The following is a 22,135-nucleotide window of genomic DNA, read 5'->3' on the forward strand; positions in this document are numbered from 1 at the left end:
TATTAGAAAGTGAATGACGTGAGTGGTATAGGTTTCTATTTTCTACAATAATTTTGAACCGAGTGTGTGTTAAATGAGTGACAGTAGAACATGATAAAGGTGGGTTATGAGTACGGCAAGTGCTCACCTGTGCTGTGTTGTAGTTAATAACTCTGAGTAAAACCTAAGAAAAACCATTGAAACGCCCACAAAGTATTATCAGTTATTGAGATTTCAAGAAATTTAAAGCTAATGCTGAAAAATTAACAGATTTGAAATAATCGTGAAGTCAAAATTTTAAAGCCAAGAAGCTGGAACACGAGTTATTTAAATATATCGGTGTTATCAATAAAGATGTATAATAAATCTATATATATATATATATATATATATATATATATATATATATATATATAAAATAAAGAACATTCAAAGATACCATAAAAATACTGCAGTAAACCTGTTTCGTTATAATAACATGACTATGATAATAAGGTCATTAGTTGTCATTGTTAGGTTATTGAAGAATTAACAAATGTTTGAATTCTACCAAGTCTGGCCAAAACTGAGCAAGCTGCTTGTGAAATTGTCAATTATTTTTTTGCTTGTGAAATTGTCAATGATTTCTTCTGAAAGTGAGAAACATACAAGTTGAAATTCAGAATTGTCTCAAACCACACCCCAACACTGAAATCATGCCTGATTTCTTGGTAGCTCTCATGATGACAGACAAGGTGAACGTCATTTCACTAGACTAGTGATTTAATTTTCAAGTTAGCCAGCTATTAATTACTATTTGAAGTTATTTCTGGTTTGATCTGCTAGTTTTAGTTTCATATTATGCTAAGCTAACAAAGTATCCAGTGTTTGTAACGCGTAAAGAAAACGTGATTGGTAGAAGTTAAAAACAATATAGATGAGCGTTTTTTCTATTTTATTATACAAAAATAATATTTAAAAAACATAACATTCATTTAGTTTTACGAATTTAAATTGAAAGCTTGATAAACAATTTGAAAATTTTAAATGAATGTAAAATTTTGACAAATATAAAGGACCTTTTACTTTCATACATATCGAGAAACGATCTCCTAGCCAAATAACTCGCCAACGAAACATGGAACAAATCAGAACCTTAATAGTGGTGGACCAAGACAACTTTGATGGGGGAGCCAAGATTTTGTAAAAAATTTGACAACCCAGGGGGTGAATTTTCAGAAAAGTTTACGACCGGGGGGGAATTTCCCCAAAAAAGTCGACGATTTGGGAGGGGAGAATTTTTAACAAAAACTTGATGACTTGGGGGATCTTTAAAAAATTTCGATTCGATGACCGGTAGGGACAAAAACTTGGTGACCGACGGGCGGGGAATTTTCACAATCCGCCACTGCTAGTATACAAACATATAACCATGAAAAAAACTAAACAGAAATACAACTACCATATCTGGAAAAGATGAGCGATACTCGTTTTAATTGAAATAAGAAGCTCATTCTCTGATTTGTATTGCGTAAATAATGTAAAAAGAATAAAATTTCAATTAGATTGTAAATAAATTTATTATATTATATCATATCCACCATTAACACATTGAGTAACAAGCCAAATAATACAAAACTAATAAAAAATTTTGAAATATTGCTATCAAAAATGGGTGTCTTTCAAGAAGTAAATCATTTAATGACAAATGACTGAATCAATATTATCTGCACATATTCATCGACGAATGCGGTAATGTTTATCGATCCGTTTATTGTTGCAACGGAAATTTTTTGCTTCCATTTGATGATGATAACCAAAACTTTCAATAACGACGTAAATTGGAATTTCATTCAAAATTTGAAGCATTTAATACGTCATCTCCTTTGCACATAGAAGTTCCATTGCGTAAATTATATGAGTCATCATTTATATTCTGTAAAAATTCTTCAATGTCAAATGTAGAAAAATTTGTATCATTTAGTAAGATCTGGGAATACTTTTCAAATCTCTTTGAATATACAGGCACAATATTTTCATTGTAATTCACCGGCTCGCTTTCAAAATAAGGGTAAAAAACCTTAACTAGGAGTCCAGGATATCTAATGAAATCAACTACTTTGATGAATCTTGAAATCATGAAAAGAGAACAAGCTTTTACAGAATTTGGTCTATAATTTACTGCAGAATTGTTTTGTTTATAGCCAAATGTACAAGTTTTACGTTTGAAAGTTGCATTTATTGATAACATCACAATACTGTTATCCACTTCTTCAATCAACCTTAGCATTCAATAGAAAATATCAACTAAAAAGTTTAAAAAAGCTTTAAAAAATGGTTACCTTGCAAATTCAACAGCAGAACAACCAAAAACAGCATCCAAAACATTACCTAACACAGAAACCTCTTGATGCAAATGTCCATCATAAACAAGAAATTTCAATTTATAATGTTTAGGAGGGTTGGTGAAATCAGTCCAACAAGATCGGCAAACATACCTTAAATAAATTTCATTAAGAAATAATATAGTTCACAAACTTTAATTCATGAAAAGCTATATAAATCAGTTATTACAAATTATATATTTAAAATTTCCAAATCATCAGTTATGTGTATGAAACATGAAAACTAATTGTCAATTTAGGGTCTAGATCTAGAATGAATATTTCAAAATATGAAATTGTTTGCTACATTAAGATAACAATCATAATGAGCATGAGCCAAAACAACCCAATCCAGACCAGTTTAAATAAAATTTAAATTACAATTTAAATTTAGTATTTGAATGAATGTTATGGCACATGTCCCAAAGGCTGTCCAAAGAAGTCCTGGTCGTAAACAATCGAGCAAGACATGAAAGCTCTAAATTTAAATGAAATGGATACAACTGATCTCCTAATTTGGCGCAAAAAATTGATGGCAAAGAAAAAACGTCCTACTTCTGGAAAACTGGGTCTCGGGACGCTAAACGATGATTGAATGATTGATTTGAATGAATAATTTAACTTAATATTTTGCTATGAATGATATGAACACATATGAACAAAACACAATTGTTTAATTTAATTTAATGTATAACAAAATCTGTTCTACTTCTGGCTCGGGAAACTTGCAGACATTATTATATATCACAGGTCTGAAATTAGACTTTGAAAAAAAAAGACAAAACTTATAGTTGAATTTAAGAAGTATAATTTAAAAACAAGGGAGTCAATTTTCAAAACTTAAGAATATTATAATTTTGGCTTTTTTTATTTGAGTGCATAATATATCTTTTTATATATTCTACAAAATTTGATATTTATGTTTTGCAGTATTAAAATTAAATTTATTAAACATAAAGTTTATGTCATAAACTGATCATGATAATTTAATTTAATGATTAAATTTTAATCAAAATACAAACTGCCAGATATTAAATTGTACTGGAGTGTACCAGATCTGTATGAGAATGCGGTGAAGTATTATTAATTTAATAGTAGTGTTATATGATAAAACATGAAACCGGTTCAGCAACTGTACACAACACAACACGCTCAGTTTGCTTTCTTTTTTTGCTAACTGGTTTGCACAAGCGATATATACAAATACATGTAATTATTATAATATATATTATATAATTACTAATTTGTACCTACAGCCCATGGATGAACAACTTAAGTATAAGAGATTTCAATTAAAATATTGCACAGTAAATAATAAAAATGATATACTTATTTGTTGGTGAATCAAAGTAGAGTTTTTTGAAGCAAAATTTACAGCCATTGTAATATAAACACCGGGCGTCCTGATTTAAAACTTCGGATATTATACAAGTAGCTGCACAAGTTTCAGAACCCATACTCTTACTTTTTCAAATTAACTTTAAACAGAGAGAATATTAGAAACAAAGATTACAAATAACCATTGGAACTGTCGCTGTTTTTAAAGTTAACGTACCATTAATAAAAGTCAAAGGAACAAAGTTTAGTGATCGCTGTATCATTGCAATTATTATTTTACTCTATTATTATTTTACTCTATTATACACTGATATATATATATTTAGATATATTTTCTTAATACGACAGGGTATTTGCGGTAACAATAATTTTGTTATGTTGTCCACCGAAACTGCAAAGACGTTGCGTCACTCTCAAGTGACATTCGGCCCTCTATCAGATCGTAGATGACTTCTAATCCAAAATCTAAGGCGTATGAATTTAAACAATTTACTTCGAGGACCAGTTGGCGTCAGTTCTCTTGATTTCGCGGCATCACTGATAAGTCACCTCCGGTAAGCAGCATTAGTCCATTCCAACAGAAAATTTGTGAGACCAGCTTTACAAATCCTCTTCCATGTTGACCGATCTTCTACACTAAAGAGGATTTGTAATGCTATATAATACTTATGTAAAGATTTATTGTTTTAAAACACGACAGAGTATTATTTCTGATAACAATTATACTTTGATTGATTGTTTGGCATGGTTGGTCGTAGTTTGGTTGATTGATTGATTGATTGATTGATTGGTTGGTTGATTGATTGATTGATTGATTGATTGATTGATTGATTGATTGATTGATTGATTGATTGATTGATTGATTGATTGATTGATTGATTGATTGATTGATTGATTGATTGATTGATTGATTGATTGATTGATTGATTGATTGATTGATTGATTGATTGATTGATTGATTGATTGATTGATTGATTGATTGATTGATTGATTGATTGATTGATTGATTGATTGATTGATTGATTGATTGATTGATTGATTGATTGATTGATTGATTGATTGATTGATAATATTTGATTCTCTAATGATTAAATTGTAAATTATTTTGGCTGTCTTAGATATGGTTGCAAAACCGATAACCAACTTTGTTTAAAAAGAAAAATAAACTTTGTTCAAGATAAGTAATCTTTGTTTCTCTTTTGATTGAAAATTCTTTTGGTTAAATTGTAAAATATTTTGGCTGTCTATGATGAGATTGTAAAACTGTTAGCTATCTTTGCTTTGAAAGAAATATAAATAAACGAGGGCAGCCGTCGGTTAAGGTGTCTTGCTTCTGATTTGATTGTTCGAATTCGTGGTTTGTTTAATTGAAGAATTGATAATTGATTGTCAGGTTCAGATTTTGAAAGTTAAATTTCAAACATGTCCGCCGAGGCTAATCTCATCGATTTTGAAAGTCAAAATGAAATCAATCTCAACAGAGCTGAAAAAAGAAAACTAATGGACAAATTGTTGGAAAAGGTGGTATTTTGTATTTATTTAATTCTTTCTTTATTTTTAAAAATTATAATAATTTATGTGTAAAGTTTTAATGCATACAACACAATTCAATCACATCTTTGCTTTTTAAATTTTATGCTATTAAAATTCAAGTAACTAATTATGCAATATTATGATGTTTTATTTTTTATTTTATAATTATATACTAGCTTTAGTTTTTTAGACTTTTTTTAGTTAGATATAAAATAAAATTTATTAATTTTATAATAATTTCTAATTCACTAATACTAAAATGAAAAAACTTATTTTTAATAATTTGGTTGTCTGTAGGACAAAACTAAATAAAACATGAATAAATCAAAGTTTAGTAAGGGTATGCCTCTGCTTAACTTGGCTTGAGTGTTAATCTTTTTATCTGTTAGGTAGACCTAAGGCAAGCAGTCAGTTAGTTAAGCAGTTAGGGACCTAACACTGAGAAAATGTTAAACTAACTTTCTTAAATAGCAATAAAGGCTTATTTCAACAATTGATGAAAAATATATTCATTTTGTGCCTTATGTTATTTGGTAATGGATCAATCAAACACTTGAGAATAATAAAGTTATTTATTTATAGCTTGCAATAATGTATCCTATTTTGTTTTGTTTTTAATCTTTGATGCAATGACAGGCACAAAGGAAATATGAAGCCAAAGAGAAGTTGAAACAAATGCAAATTGATGCCATCTTACCAGAAGTCCATCAGAAAGTTGCAGAAGAACAAAAAGTGAGTCTTGTCTTATATTATATGCTCTTGTCATATTTATTGATTATTTTGGCTGTTAATGTTGATTGTGAGTAAAAAAGCTTTTAAGGTTTGTTGTTGGATTTTTGAAATGACTTCAGCACGGGTTTCATTTCATGATTTCACATACCTGAACTTACCTGAATTTATATTGATTTGTAGCAAAAAATGAGCTCACAAATTTTTGTTGCAAATACTGTTCAAATGATTTTACTTGAGATTTTTGATTGTTGCAAAGTTTTTTTTAACAATTTTTTTTACATTCTTCAAGTTTATAGAAAATGCTTTGAAAAAGAAATTAAAAAAGAACAAAAAGTCTAAAAAGTCTAAAAAACATCACTCTCGTAGAAGTTCTGATGAAGTGAGTAGTTTGCTTTCTTATCTACTGTTTTATTCATTAAACATGAGATTTTTTAATAATTTCCACTCAGGATGAAGATAAGTGGGTTGAAAAACCAAACGATGGAGATGTGGATGATTCTAAAATAGAAAGTGCAACAAATTCAAGTACATCTCAAGATACAAAAATGGAGGTAAGCAATGTCAATTACTTTATAAACGTTTTTCTTCACTTGTTTTAAATACTTTGTATAAAATTATGCTCATTAAATTTGTGCAGTGTTTTTTTAGAAGGACCATTGTCATTGTGAATTATATAAAAAGCCAGTTGATTTTATAATTAGATCTTATAAATGAAACAATTTTAAAAAGTTCATTATATGTGCTAATATATGTAATCATCCTATTGAGTCAACGTTTTAAATCACAACCTAGTTAGTTATCTGATTATATGACTGAAATAACAATGCAAAAAAATTAGATTGCTAAAAAGGCTATTGACATTGAATGTACTTTTTAAGAAGGGTAATTTATTGGAGGCATTTGATAAATACTAAATATGCTCATTTATTTATATTATTTCCAAATTTTTTTTTTAACAAAAGAGGCAAAGTTGGATGCTGTCAAAGGAATTTGACTTCTTGATACCTCAAACAAACAAGAAAAATTCTGATCAACAAAAGCGAGAGGTTTTATTTTTCATTTGTTTCTTTTTCATGTAATGCTTTCAATCAAAATCAATTGAAATCATTTTTTGATGAGCTGATTGAGTTATTTGTTATGTAATCAAGATATATGCAATTTACATATATATAGAGCATCATTTTTCAGAAGGTGTGCATTTCAGCATTGGTAACATTTACAACTTTTTTATAGAAACTTAATGTTGAACTTCTTTTTTAAAAAAAAAACATTTCAATATTTAATTAGATTTTATTTCATTGCTTTTCATAGGACAACGCATCCGAAGAGATGGGTCAACACGCTCGTGAACTCAACCCTTACTGGAAGGGTAGAGGAACAGGTCTGCCATCTTCATCATCGTCAACTGCACTCACTAACAAACCAGAGATGAGCAAGACCATCTCAGCAGGCAATGATGGAGGGCTGGCCTGGTGGACCAAGGCCCTTAAAAGATGCAAAGAAATGGCAGAGGAACAAAATCGATCTGTAGAAGAAGTTGCTGCTGAGAGATATGGGGTAAGTTGAGAGTTGTTAAGTGAGTTGAGTAAGAAAGTGAAGAGATGTAGAGTAAGTTGTGGGTGGTGTTTTTTAATCTTAATTTTGAATTTTTCATCAATCTTCTAAATTAGCTTTACTTTATAATATACTTTACTTTATATGCATAAAAGTCCTTGGATGTATTAAAGAATAGAATCAAAGAGGCTGAGTTGTTTGTTGCATCCAGTCAGCCATTCCACACTTCTAGAAAATCCATGTATCCCAGTAGAACTTTCCAGAAATCAAATTATGATTATGATTACGATGTCTCAACTCGTAAATCTAATTATTTTGACAATAAAGTGGATAGTAACAGAAAACGTACCTACGATTCTGAGAGGAAAGTTTCACCTCGCAGATGGAAAAAAGATGCCACTGGAAAACGTGAACCTGATGATGTCATGGACAATAAAAAATACAATGATGCAAACAAACATGTCGGTATTTGCAAAGACAGCTGCAGCTCTACTAAAGTTAGAAAAGGTAATCATCCATATTTATTTGCTATTTTATTTCCTCTGGATGCATATATTTTAATATTATTATTATAATTAATATAATATTAATATAATATAATAATTAATATAATTATTGATAATTTGAATTATTTTTTAACAAGTGGATAGAATGCTAAAGGCGTTATCGTCGTCATCATGCTCATCATCAGATGCTGAGGAGGAAGTAAGAAACGAGAAGTCAGATTCCTCAACGGCCAGCAGTGTTCCCGTTAAGATTTTGAGTAATGAGGAGAAGAACAAGTTGTCGGCCAGCATATTGAAAGCTGAACTACTAGGAAACATGGTGATTGTTCTATTTTTGTGATTTCGTTTTCTATAATTGCACAGTCAAATTTGTTTATTCAATGTTATCATTATTTCACACCATCTAAATTTTTTTGACACTGTTTCTTTTTTTGTAGGAATTAGCATCAGAGTTGAAAAAGCGTTTAGATGCTTCAAATAAATTATCTATTGCTTCCCAATCACCTGGTTCTAAAGAAAGAAAGAAAAATGTGGGCAGAGATGAAGATGAAGATGAAATATTGATGATGAGAGACATGAAGGGTAACGTCAGACCTTACCCAGAGCAAAAGCATCATGCAGAAATTGATGGTGGGAGAAGGAGGAAGAAGCATAAGGTGATGCAAAGGATGTTTGTATGTGTTTGTGTATGTTTGTGTGTGTGTAAGTGCGTTTGTGTGAGTTCGTTTCATTTTACCTGTTGGCAAATAACCTGAATAAAATGATTTCTATCGTTTATAATGGTGCCAATTATATTTAAATAAGAGAGATTTTAACCAATTAGAAAAGTTGACAATGTTGAACAAATTTTAAAAACATATAGGTGGAAACTCACAAAGATGGAGTGAGAGTGAAATATTTTGAAGATGATGACAGGCATACAATGAAATCATTGGTTAGTCGATATTTCTTTCATTCAAATAAACAGTTCAGTTTCAATGTAATTTTTTAAAAATTACAGTTAAAAGTAATGTTATTTTTGCTTTCAGTATGAACAAGAAAAATTGAGAAGGGACTGGGATGGTGATGCTGCTATGTTCAACAAACTGGCTAGCAAGGTTAGTCACCAATTTACTTATGCTTATTTTAAAATAAATTTAATAACTTGATGCACAATGCACTCTATGCACAAACTTGTCTGTCTAGTTTAGTGCATTCGTATCAAAATCCCTTTGATGCATGGGTGAATACTAGTGAATCACATCAAAATCCCCGAAGCATCGAAAATATTCCTATACTAGTTTTTTTCTTTTTTCCTTCTTGACAATGAATTTTTAATTTTCTTTGCATTGAATTTTTAATTTAATCCCATCTCCAATTGGCATCAGGATACCCTACCTGAATCACAATACTGAATTAGGAGTTTTTTTGTTTCTCAATCGAAAAATACTTTTTGTTGATTTATGCATAATTTGTAGAAAAGATTGTTTTTATTTGTAATTTAATTTTACAATCACATATAAATGACACATATTTTGAATATTTCTTTCAAATGTCAATAAGAGGTGGCCCGGCCACACGTTTTTGCACATTTACCTGGCATAATTGTGATAAAAAATGTTTCTTCAGGCCATGCAACAACTTGATGATGACGAATACGCCATAGATGATGAACTGTTGGCGAAGGAATCGAGAAAGAAATCTGATTTGTTCATAGAATCAAAGCAAAAACAGAGGGCAATCATTGGTATAAATATACATTTTGTTTCACTTCAAATTTATTAGATGTTTGCCACTATTGTAGTTTTGCTAAATTGCAAATATTTAATTCGATAAAATAACGCAGATCAAAAGAAAATGGCGCAAAAGATTGAGAGTTGCCAGTCATGTTTTAACAACACTGAAAAACACCTCATTGTATCCATTGGCAGCAAGGTTTCTAAAGTTTATCAACTCGACTTTATCCTTCATAATTCAATCACCCTAGACTTTGATACATTAATTTGTTTCGATATAACTTTCGTCTTATTAACTAATATAAATATAATCATTTATATATGTATGTACACTTTAAACGATGTTCATGGCTTGTTTACATATTTAAACTTAAGATGAGACGTAATATTTTGTAGGTGTACCTCAGTTTGCCACGTTCCAAATCAATGGTTGATGGTCACTGCCTTATTGTTCCCATGCAACACACTTGCCAGTCCAACAGCTGTGACGAAGATGTCTATCAAGAAATAATGGTTCGAAACTATTTTAATATTGTGTTTTTCTTTCAAATTAGAATTTTCAATTATGCAGTTAACTTGTAATATTCAACAATCTTAAAAAGTAATTTAATGATACTCTTTAAAGATTGTTTTAAGCAGTGCATATGTTCAAGAGTTGTTCGACATAAATGTATAAATGATTGAAATTTATTTTACTAACAAGTAAAAACTTATCCAACTCTTATCCCAAGGCTTACAAAAAAAGTTTAGTTGCTATGTTCAAAGAAAATGATGAGGATATTGTCTTCATGGAAACATGTAAGAACCTCCCATCTTACCCACACTTGACGATTGAATGCATACCATTGCCTCGAGAGGAAGGTGACATGGCTCCCATTTACTTCAAAGTCGGTTATCCTGTCCTTATTTCTGTGCTATGGCTAAATTGAATTCTTACTCACTTTAATTTAACACTTCATTTTATAATCTTTGTCACAGAAAGCGTTAATGGAATGTGATTCAGAATGGAGTCAAAACAAGAAACTAATTGAAATCAAAAATAAAACCATCAGACAATCGGTAAATGCAATTTTATATTTTACATTTTGATGAGTATCAACGTTTTTCAGCCATTTTTTTATTTTGTAAGTTTGTGTTATGGCTAATTAATAGTATATCTATGCGTCGTATTTTCAGGTTCCCACGGGATTTCCGTACTTTCATGTTGCTTTTGGGCTAGACGAAGGTTATGCTCACGTTATTGAGGATGAAAACAAGTTTCCTCAATATTTTGGAAGGGTAAGTTCACCAATCTTTTGTTTCACAAACTTTTGTTGATTTTGTAAGCAATTGAAACCATTCTGTGTAGAGTTTATTTTGATAAATGTATTGTATTATACGGTGTTAAAAAATAACGAACATACGTCAATGTGTTGTACGATTAAGATATATTTTCTCATGCAGGAAGTGGTTGGCGGCATGCTGGACATCGATGCTACTTTATGGAGAAAGCCAAGAATTGAAAAGATTGAAGAACAGATTATTAAAGTCACGAATTTTGCCAAAAGATGGAAACCGCATGACTTTTCATTACCGAAATCTAAATAACTTTTGTTTGTTAAATATTCCATTATTTTGCGTGACTTTTTAACGTCAAGTGTGTTAACGTGCTTTTATGTGTGTTTGCCTGAATACAATAATTTATTTCCTGAAGTGTACTTTCTCATCATTTATTATCAACGTACAGAGCATTTAGTTCGCTTATCAAATTCGGTTCTAATATTTCACAAAATGAGTCGTGAAATGCTTGCGAAGTTGCGAACGCCTTTTAAAAGAAAGTAACTATTAATTTTTTTGTGCGTGAATCAATAGGTTCCAGGAAAACCTATCAACATCTAATCAGTCTAGTGACAAAGCAGTCGGATCATGCTTTAATTTCTTTGGGCCGTTGTTCCAAACTAATTATTAGATCCTTAACATGCCAAGGCTGCGATGTCGCCAACCAAGCAGTGGCCTTTCTACTTTGTAATCGACATTTGCAGCATATTCACAAAAGCTTGCTTTTTTGTGGGTTTATGAATTTATGTTTCAAAGATAACACAAACTTACAAAAATTGTTTTTTGGGCTGGTATTTAATGTTATTACATTTAATAAAAGGCTAGACGGTGTAGTGGTATAGTATAGTGTCCGTTTGACCGGATTGAGATGCAAAAGATCTCAGCTTATGGTACATGTACGATGCGTCGTTTTGCTCGTATACTTATGTATACGTGCGTCCTGTGAACGTGTTAATTTGAATCCAGTAGCGCCTTGGGGATTACGTTGTAGGGCAAAATAACTACAAATGAAGATTTTCCTTCTCATTTTGCGTTGAGATCGCGATGGGTTATGGTGCATTATTGTCTACAATTTGGCCATTGTTGTTGTAGCATTTGTTGCAAGAACCAGTCCGAGATCTGGTAACAATATTACTTTACCGACGGCGTGTCCGCAGGGCTTTACACTTTGCAGATGATCTTCCTTTGATAACAGACTTCCTGTCCTGTGGAAATACCAACTTGTGTTGCATCTTCATAATTCGCCTCAGGTTTGCCCTCAGTTGCTTACATCTGATTTACTTTTTCTTGATGGTTTCTAAATAAATGCTGACATCCGCCGCCAATATTCGAAGATTTTCAGTGATATTTAACGTCGTCGATTAAACAAGAATCACAATAATTGATTGATATGGTCTAAATAGCGCATTTTTTTAATTTTAATAATAAAAGATTTGTCACTACGTCTCTACATATTATTTCAAACGATACGGGACAGATACGTAGAGAAAATTTTACATATGGTTAATACATTAAGATTGGAAATAAACGAATCTCCAATTCATCCCATAAGGCACAACAAATTTGAAATTACTTATTCAGTTCGGGAATGCGTTAAATAATAATAAATGATTTAACAATCCGTGAATAGAAACGTGGTGGTCAAACCATCCTAGGTTAGCATGGCAAAATCAACATATTACTACAACATTCGCTTCGCCTCTTGACTAAACTGCTTTCACATTTGCCAATTGTATCTAGCGCTCAAAATATAAATTTGAATCAAAAGCGAAATTCTTTTTGTTTGAAGATAAGAATCATTGTCGAAATATTGCACTTTAAAGACTAAAGATTGTGAAATGCATATCTTGGATATCAATCAGTTCCAAAATATTTCTGACCAAAATGTATAGGCGGATGTTCGTGAACCTCTGAAGTAATTAACTTTACATTGGGAAAACTTTTAAAAACTTTTTGGATACCTGTAGGATGAAAATAATTAAAACTTTACAATATTAGGAAACCTAAAAATTTAACAATACAATTTCAACAGTGAAACCTTCTGGAGTAGAAAATAAAGTGAGCACAATTATTTTATCTTCAGAAACAGAATTTTCTAGAAGTACTTCGATAGCACTCAAAACAGAGTTACCCGAATCTGTAATGTAAACAATCACCATTGTCAACTCATAATTTTAATATTATCTAGTGTGCTGTGCAAGTACCATCCAATGCACTGAGAAAATTAATTGTAGGAATTAAGATCTACATGAAATCAATCAAGATCCACATAAAATCTTAGCAATTTCTGTATTGATTTTTTTTTTCATTTGTCAACCTACACTTCTAAAACTAGATATAACTAGAATACAAAATTGTTTTTCTACAAATCGGTGTAAGCCTAGATAAAAGACAAATAAGGCTCATTATTAAAATTTATAGTGCAGTTCTAAATAACAAGAACCTATTTTTTAAATTATAAATCCATCATTTAAATTTGAACATAACAAATCAATTGCATTTTAGCATTTGTACATATAATTTTATCTTATTTTTTGGACCTTAGAAATTGCTTATATTTCTTAGGTAGTGCCAGCATACTTAAGTTTGCAATCTTCCCATGTATAAATAAATAAATAAATCCTCAGTAACATATTAACTATTTATTAGGCTTGTTAGAAAATTTCATTTTAATCATGTTATTGTTGTCATTATCATTTAGTTGATGGTTTCATACAAATAATATTCTGCAATTTTTTTTAATGAATTGCTTGGTTCAATTTTAAAGTAGTTACTGAGTTTAATGCAATTGAAAAACTGCTAACACAAAATAGGATACATCAGTAGAACTTTTCTTCTATAAATATCAGATGGAAATTTCGCATAAAAAACTTTAGCTTCCCTAGTGTCCTCGTCTTTACTGACAAGTATCTTGCCTATTCTGATAGATCTACAGCAATCACGAAGTCCTTGCTCCATTGCTTCACCTTGATAAATTAACAGAAAACTAAAATGATATACAAACTTGTATAGCACATTATGATTTGACGTCAAATATACAATTTAACAGCTACTTCTCTAACCACTTCTCATTATGCTGACACCACAGTTGCCTTCTTCGTAAACAAGTCCTTCATAATTTTCACCTACATTGAAATGTTCGAATGAACATAAAAGAGTTTAAATTAATGACAACACTAATGAGAACATGAGTTCAATCAACCATCACATAACAAAATTTAAAAAAATTAAAATCATGGTGCAAACATGTTCACATCGATATTGTCATATATTAACTATCTGCTCAAAAACTAGAGTTATTAAAATAAAACAAACCAGTGGGTGTGACTACAACATGTCTATTATATGGCAGTTGATTGAGGCTTTCTTCTACAATTAAGCGAATCTTTTAGAAACAATTTTTTTTATACTCTATGGTTAGTTGTAAAACTTTTCAAAAACAAAAGTTAACAAACCACAAAAAAACAACACTTAGAAATTTGATGATCTAAATTCTAACCAGTCTATCAGCATGAAAAATAAAATCGCTTCTTGTTGAATTCCTGTTTCAAATACCAAGTAATAGTAGTTATTAAATTGTAATACATAAAATGAATTTTTTGAAAATCTATTTAGGACAGTAGAAATGTTATAAATTATTAATGAAATGACAGGCAAGCAAAATGATATGCAGTGAAACAGATTATTTTGAACAATAATTTAATACTGAAATATTTAAATTTTAATTTATTTAATATTAATTTTTATTAACATTGATTGAATTATCAGATCTAATAATAATAATAATAATATAATAATAAAAGATAATTTTATATAAAAATAAATATATTAATTTCTTCTAATTGATATACATTAAATTTTAATGTATATCAATTAGAAGAAATTAATGATTAAAAAAGATAAAATAAATAACAGAATACCTGTCTCTTATAACAGTCTGCAACTCTTTAATTTGGTTTGTTTCTTTCAAAATTATAAGGTTGTTGGAGAAATCAAGAGAAGCATTCATTTTGAAAATTTTGATTAGGTTGGTATCTTATGAAAGTAAAATGAATAACAATAAACATAATTAGATATTTAAAAAAAACGATTATTCAATCTACAGCTTTTTTTAATTTTTTTATCTAAAAATTTGAAAAGTAGACCCAAGGTTTGATTTAATGTTAATCTTTAATTAATTTATTAATCATGTTTAATAAAATTAGATTTTGAATTTCACAAATTTAATTAAATAACTTTTTTGGATTAACATACTTTGCTGATACTCATACAATAATTTTATAATCAATTCATTTCTTTTTTTACTAAATCTTTTCCTCTGAAAGTTCTTTTATAATTTATTATGTGCGCGTGTAAACAGTATTCATTGAAAATTTGTTTTTAAATCAGGATATTAAAATTCTTCAGAAGTAAGTAATAAGTCTGGTGATGAGTCTCTAGCCTAAATCAAGACCTAGAGTAGGAGAGACAACCCCCTCTATCTCTCTAACTAAGCCTAACTAATTATGCCATAGTTTATATTATTATTATACCATAGTTACTATGGTATAATAATATAACATTATTTATATTACTACTAAAAAAACTAACCCTCAAACTTAAAACAACAGGCTTAACTACGCTTAACTTTTTTTATTTAAGTTTCACCCAAGGTTATTAAAGTTAAAAATAAACATAAAATTAATAAATTAACAAATAAACTTAACAAATGGATTAAAAAATAAAATAAAATAAATTTATTTATCCTCAATGAAAGTGAGATAGGCGGACCATGCGTAAAACTACGACGATTCTACAAAAAATTCAAAAAATAAAAAACAACCTAATTCACATTTCGCAATCGAAGAGTGATGTGACGACCACTGAAGTAATCTGATTTAAATATACACTGAAAATACAACTATCTGATTTAAAGAGCATATATCAGATATATATATATATATATATATATATACGTGGATAGGTGTTTGTGTATATAATGTAGATATATATATTTATGCATATTTATTTATATATTATTTAAGGCCGTTTGAGTACGATAATAAAAAAATCTTATTGCTCATTAGCGTGACTGAGTTGGCTCGGCTGCTAGAAGCGCCATGCTTTGCCATGATGTTAATTACATGAAGGTCTGGATCAAATCCTTATCATGCCTGTTCGAAACTCTGAGACTACAAAGATTTGCAAAAGCCGCTCAATATACTTTTTTTTCAAGTTGCATGTGTTTGATAAACAACCACAAAAATGGTTTCCCCAATGATCGTTTGCATCATTTTGATTACGCAACAATCAACTACTAAAAGCACATTACCTAATAAACTTATAGTACAGAATACAGAAAAAAGTAATTGAGCTGGTACAAGTCCATTTTATCTTGTTTATTTTAAACTTTAAACTTTATTTGCTTGACGTCTAACTTCATAATTAGTGAATAAACCTTAAACACAAATATATGCATATAATCATATATAAAAATAAAATAAACAAAATGAACTTAAAAAAATGAAATCTGCAACAACAATTAAAATTGAAGCCAGTGAAAAATAAAACAAAAAATTATTATGCAAACTATAAATAAAATAAAATATAGCACGTCTTTTGTTAAAGCTTAAAATGACAAATTAAGTTTTTAATTATTTGTTTAATAATAAGCGCTTTTCATTAATTTCAAAACCTAATAGGCGGCGTTTTGACATAAACCAATCAAAAATGACTAAATAATCACGTGACTTGATATTCGCGTTAGCTAAAGTTGTAGCGGCGTCGTTTAAGGTTCAATAAATATTAGTTTAATTTGTTAATCTCGAGTTGGATTAGCTTATTTTTACAATGGCCACAAAAGTTGAAGATAAACCAGTTTCTAATGATTCCAAAATAGCGAAAACGGTTAGTTTCCATCGTTTATCATATTGACATCAAGCTTGCCATTTAGTCCCGGTTGTTCGAGGAGCGCCAAAAGGCGAAAATTTCCATTTGGCATCCGCCGTATCTAAACATTTCATAGCGTAATTTGTTCATAACTTTTTGATCTTTCATCATTAAATCTCATTAAATATTTTGACAGAATGATGTCGAAGATGCGGATGCCGAATCTCCAACAAAAAAATCAAAACTGGAAGTGAGTTTCCACTTATTTACTTTTCACAGTTTTTTGGGTATTTACTTCATTCATTATGTTATAATTTGTAAACATTTTCACAATGTCAGGAAAATACACCAGGAAAAAAAAGTGGGCGAAAGAAGAGGTCAGATACAGACATGATTGCAGAAGGTGACAAAATTATTTATTATTTTTCATAATAATCAGTTATAAATATTCTAGCCAATTAAATTAATAATTTGCAATTTTAAATTATTTATATGATAGCCAACAACAACAACACCCATTAGACAACATTTTCCCTGAGATCGGGGGTTGCCGTTTGGCTAACTATGATGAAACTGAAATACCCCTTGACGCCATTCACATCTGTCACTCGCCTCAGTATCACGCAACTCCGCTTTTACTCTGTCCTCCACCTGCTCTCTTCATCCCAATCGTGGACGACCCCTTCCTATCATTCCTTCGAACTCCAACACTCGCCTAATCCCGAACCTTTCATACCTTCTCAACACATGTCCATACCACCGCAATCTCGATTTCCTCCTTATCAATGTCACAATGTCCTCATTCAGTCCTATCATCGACATCATTTCTTACATTTGAAAGTGCCTTCCACCTTTTCCAGTGCCCCCCCTCACATCACTACATCTCTTATGCACCCACTTCTGACATCCTATATATACACAATACCGAGTTAGCCTTCACTCTCCTGTCACATACCCCACAGGGGTCTATTTTACTTATCACTCGCTCCCCGCCTTCCCCACTCACCATTACCTTCGTCTTACCAATATTAACTTTTAACCCTTTCTTTTCAATAACACTTTTCTATGATAGCCAATTGAATAAAAATTTATATTGTATATGATAGTTGGGTAAAAAATTTTAAATTTGCATCTTAGGATTGCTAGATAAACTTAGAACTTTTGAATATAAATTGTCTGGTGGTCAGTTAAATAAGAATTTGTAAATTGAATTTGTACTAAGATTAAACTAAAGATTTGTAAGTTTGGCAATGATACATGAATAAAACTTTTTTCAAATGATAGCTAAAGCCTTATATGGTGAGCTGGACACTTCTGGAGGACGAAGCTTAAGAAGAAGATCAGAACCCAAACCTGTCGAAGAAAAGAAAAAACCAACTCCTAGGAGGGCATCAAAAGTAATATTTTTTGTTAAATCGTTAATGGTGTAAAGCAAAAAGTAATATATAACAAATTTTCATTTTAGAAAAAGGATTCTGAAAAAGAAACAGCTGAAGAAGCTAAAGACAAACCAGAAGAGAATGATGATAAAGAGGAGGCTAAAAATGGGGATGAGGGCAAAAATAAAAAAGAGGAAACTGAAGACAAGCCACAGAACAATGATGAAAAATCTGATAAAGCAACAACGGAAGATGATAAACATAAGGATGAAACAAAAACTGATTGATGGACCTTGGCAACACTTTATTTTAATTTTTCATTTAATTATATTAAACATTAACTGTTGAAAACATTAAATGTTTTTATCTTATGTAATTTTGCAGCAGTTTACTGTTTGTTTTTTAAAATTTCCCTTTCAGGACATTCTGATAATTTTATTGTTAAAAGTAACTTATATTTTTAACTGGTGTGACTGTATTATGTACTTGTTTATGCATAAATATGTTACACGTGTAACTAAATTCTGAAGTTTGAGTAATAAGTCACAAATGGCTTGTGTATATATTTATCCATTTAGCCCTGTTCATTTAATGGCCATTTAATCAACGCATCTGTGTGCCTGGGTTGATTGATAACTAGATTCGAATGAATGGTGGTTGGTGTTTATTTAAATAGATAACATTTAGGTCCTATTAACATTTACAATGTTTTTTGAATGAAATTTTTTAATATAAAGTTAATGGTGTTGCCGTGTTCTTCTAGTTGTTGATCATGCTAATCAAGTAGCCATTAGAAGTGGTCGCGTTCATCTGAAAAAATTTATTAATTGCATTTGTTTACATAAACTGGGTGTGCTGGTGATTACCTCATTGGTATGGTGGTTGAGTGCTAGCCCTAGCGTTGTCTCGGCGAAGCCTGATATCTTGGATGCAATCCCTTTTGTTCTAATGTCATACAATACAACCTGCATTCAATTATAATTTTTTATCACATAAACATCTCTTCATAAATCTCGCTTACACATTTGTCTTCAGATCCTGTTGCTACGTAGTTTTCCGTATTAAATATCGTCTTGCAGGAGTGTATTTGATTTTTGTGCCCTTTGAAACATCTGATGCATCTGTGAAGAATTGTTATAGTTAAAGTAATAATGATCACTAATTTTATGTACTAAACTCTCTGGTCCTCAAGTCCCACAACTTTATGCAATCACTGGCAGCTGATGTTAGGAACAGGTTGTATTGGTGATCAGAAGATGATCCATTGTTTGGTTCCTGTATTTGTCAAGTATAAGGTGTTGAATTTACAAACATTATTTTCTTAAGTAGTTCACAGAGTTGCTCCTTTGGTACTCAATGTTTACGACAGCTGAATACTTTATTTTTATTATTTTTTGGTTTCCATCCAGCCAAATTTTAGAAAATAAAACTCTTGGAAGGGGATTAAATGAAACAAGCTGTGTTTAGTTGTTTCACGTTTCGTGGTAATTTTTTGATTTTTAAGGTGCCTTTTAAAACAAACTTTACATTTTGATTAGTTTGGTTTAAAGCTACAGTGAATGTATATTTAGCATTTATTGTTTTTCATTTACCGTATACATATACCAAAAGATACATATATGTATCAAAATGATAATAATTAAACCGTAAATTGTTCTATGGTATGTATGCATCTTTCATGGGTATTGGATTTCTGGGTTATGACTGAGCCAACATTAAAATCTATGACTGCAATTGATTTATTTGAGCCACAGCAAAGGCCAATATCTGAAATGCAAAAGGTTTTGATTACAAATTAGGTTAGCGTATCCGCCAAAACAAAATTGTAAATATGTTGCTTTATCTTTGTAAATGTTAATGCTTAACTCATTAGAAAAAAAACTCAACATGAATAGAAAGAGTTCACTGCACTAAAAGCTGAAATATTTTGAAATTCCGACATTTTTATTGTCTTTATTTGTTTATATTTGGAGTTCGTTATTTGTCTGAAAAATAAAAGTTTAATTATTGATATTATTAAGAAATCTCAACGTTATTATAACACATTTATATTAACCAAATTCAGCATCCATTGCTATTAATATGAATTAATTTTATAACAAACAAAAACACATAATCAATCATTCAATCAACTAGATTTTAAAAGAATCATTTCCGCGATGTTCAACAGCGCTCCTCATTGACTTTTACAAAAAGATTGATTTTGATTTTTGAAATCCGCTCTGAACTTCGTAAGTGAAGAAGTAGTTAGAGAAGGAGGTGAAGATTTCCAGAGAAAAGGGCCAGAAGAAGCAAACGCAAATTTAACATATGAGTGCTTGAAAGGAATTAAGAAGTAAGAGAAGAACATCGTAAACCGTAGCATTTAGGTTTAATTAATATATCTAATAAGTACTTGCGAAATAATTTAGGTTGAGACCTGTACATCGATATGCAAATTTTTTAAATAATTCCATATTTTATAGGTAGCCTGTGTAAGACAAAAAGATATGGAGATATAAAGAAAAAAGTGGGGTACGAGCAAAAAAAATGGTATGAGTTAAAAGCTTTATTTAAAGGATAGGATCAGGAAAACAATAGTAGAGCGAGTTACAATTATCAATCCTAGATAAAACTAATGAAAAGAGAGGATCGTCAAGAAAAGACAAAAGTTAAAATCAAAGATAAAGCCTATACAATGAAACTTATGAGAAAAACCAAGAGTTTAAAAATCAAATAAGATAATGGAAGGAATAGTAATAGTAATAAAGCGCTTAGTAATAAAAAATTTGTGGTTGTAAAAACTCTCTTTGGCTTGGTTCGAAGAAGTAACAAATTAATAAAAATTTTATTTTTAAATTTATAGTTTTAAAAGCGAGGATTTTATCCAAATTTTTTTCTCACAAAAACCGCTTCATTTCGCTAAACTTGATGAATTTCAATTAAGTTACAAAATAGAGCCATGCGGATGCGTTTTATTGATTACCTTACATTGAGAATACCTCAAAAGTTATCAACCATGGAAAAACTTAATTTGTTTTAGGGCGGAAGCTTAATTAACGCAACGTAGAAGCTGAGAATATAAATGATGAATGAAACATATCTAGCTAATATTTTTTACCTTTTGAGATCAGATTTGATATTATCAATATGGTAGCTGTAAAGAACTATTTCATTTCCACTAGCTATGATAATAAATTTGTCAACATAATAAAACTGACAGTGGCTCAGAGATTGGGAAAATGACATCTGATCGATGAAAAAATTAACATAATACTAACAATTATTAAAATGATAAGATAGTGCTTATCTATTGGAAAATTTTACAAATGAACTTGTGATTTAGAAGAAACATTATCGTCTTTCAAATTTCCGTGGGGCGAACTAATAGATAACACAGGTGCATCGTTTATGGTTGAATGAATTTGAGCTGTTTTCTCGTTACAGATGATTGCTAACGTCGATGTATGACTCAAATTCATTTGAATAATTGGCGTTTTGTAAACTGAAAAATAATTTTATTTTCATTCATTTCTTGCATACATTATGTAATTATGTAGTAACTTACCAGGAATAGATTTCTCAATAATCAATGCGTTACCTTTGATATATTTGAAAAATGTAATAGTTCCACTAGCATCACTACAAACGCCCACTTGACAATTATCTGCAAAGTATTACTGCTATTTATATAATAAATATATATTACATAAATCTATATTGATAAAGCAATGAACGTTAATGATATACAAAATAGACAAATGAAAAAAGTAAAATATAGCCGATGTAAAAAAAAAAAACTTCAGTGGAACGTGCCGCAGCGTAGAAAAAATTCAGATACAGTAGCGAATTCAGAATTTTACGGTAGGAGA

At 30.2% G+C, this 22,135-nt stretch overlaps 4 protein-coding genes across 4 annotated transcripts; 2 read left to right on the forward strand and 2 right to left on the reverse strand.

The window, feature by feature from the left end:
- Nucleotides 1–8,150: 8,150 nt before the first annotated feature.
- On the forward strand, nucleotides 8,151–11,307 carry HELRODRAFT_76071 (hypothetical protein; the record flags this gene model as incomplete). Its single annotated transcript, XM_009015977.1, has 11 exons — nucleotides 8,151–8,324; nucleotides 8,443–8,661; nucleotides 8,868–8,939; nucleotides 9,034–9,102; nucleotides 9,614–9,731; nucleotides 9,831–9,919; nucleotides 10,117–10,233; nucleotides 10,452–10,607; nucleotides 10,699–10,779; nucleotides 10,897–10,998; nucleotides 11,164–11,307. 11 exons carry the CDS (start codon nucleotides 8,151–8,153, stop codon nucleotides 11,305–11,307), a joined length of 1,341 nt encoding a protein of 446 aa, XP_009014225.1.
- A 1,584-nt stretch (nucleotides 11,308–12,891) lies between these two features.
- Nucleotides 12,892–15,046, reverse strand: HELRODRAFT_75946 (hypothetical protein; the record flags this gene model as incomplete). Its single annotated transcript, XM_009015978.1, has 7 exons — nucleotides 12,892–12,998; nucleotides 13,076–13,174; nucleotides 13,842–14,003; nucleotides 14,100–14,162; nucleotides 14,353–14,422; nucleotides 14,537–14,579; nucleotides 14,958–15,046. 7 exons carry the CDS (start codon nucleotides 15,044–15,046, stop codon nucleotides 12,892–12,894), a joined length of 633 nt encoding a protein of 210 aa, XP_009014226.1.
- Nucleotides 15,047–16,866: 1,820 nt separating this feature from the next.
- On the forward strand, nucleotides 16,867–18,571 carry HELRODRAFT_170160 (hypothetical protein; the record flags this gene model as incomplete). Its single annotated transcript, XM_009015979.1, has 5 exons — nucleotides 16,867–16,923; nucleotides 17,102–17,155; nucleotides 17,245–17,308; nucleotides 18,190–18,302; nucleotides 18,371–18,571. 5 exons carry the CDS (start codon nucleotides 16,867–16,869, stop codon nucleotides 18,569–18,571), a joined length of 489 nt encoding a protein of 162 aa, XP_009014227.1.
- Nucleotides 18,572–19,448: 877 nt separating this feature from the next.
- HELRODRAFT_75787 (hypothetical protein) lies at nucleotides 19,449–21,512 on the reverse strand (the record flags this gene model as incomplete). Its single annotated transcript, XM_009015980.1, has 4 exons — nucleotides 19,449–19,559; nucleotides 19,930–20,051; nucleotides 20,172–20,269; nucleotides 21,385–21,512. The coding sequence occupies 4 exons, from the start codon at nucleotides 21,510–21,512 to the stop codon at nucleotides 19,449–19,451; spliced, it is 459 nt and encodes a 152-aa protein (XP_009014228.1).
- Nucleotides 21,513–22,135: the final 623 nt, after the last annotated feature.

This window comes from Helobdella robusta, assembly GCF_000326865.2.
Source record: "Helobdella robusta unplaced genomic scaffold HELROscaffold_17, whole genome shotgun sequence".
Taxonomy (NCBI): Eukaryota; Metazoa; Annelida; class Clitellata; order Rhynchobdellida; family Glossiphoniidae; genus Helobdella; species Helobdella robusta.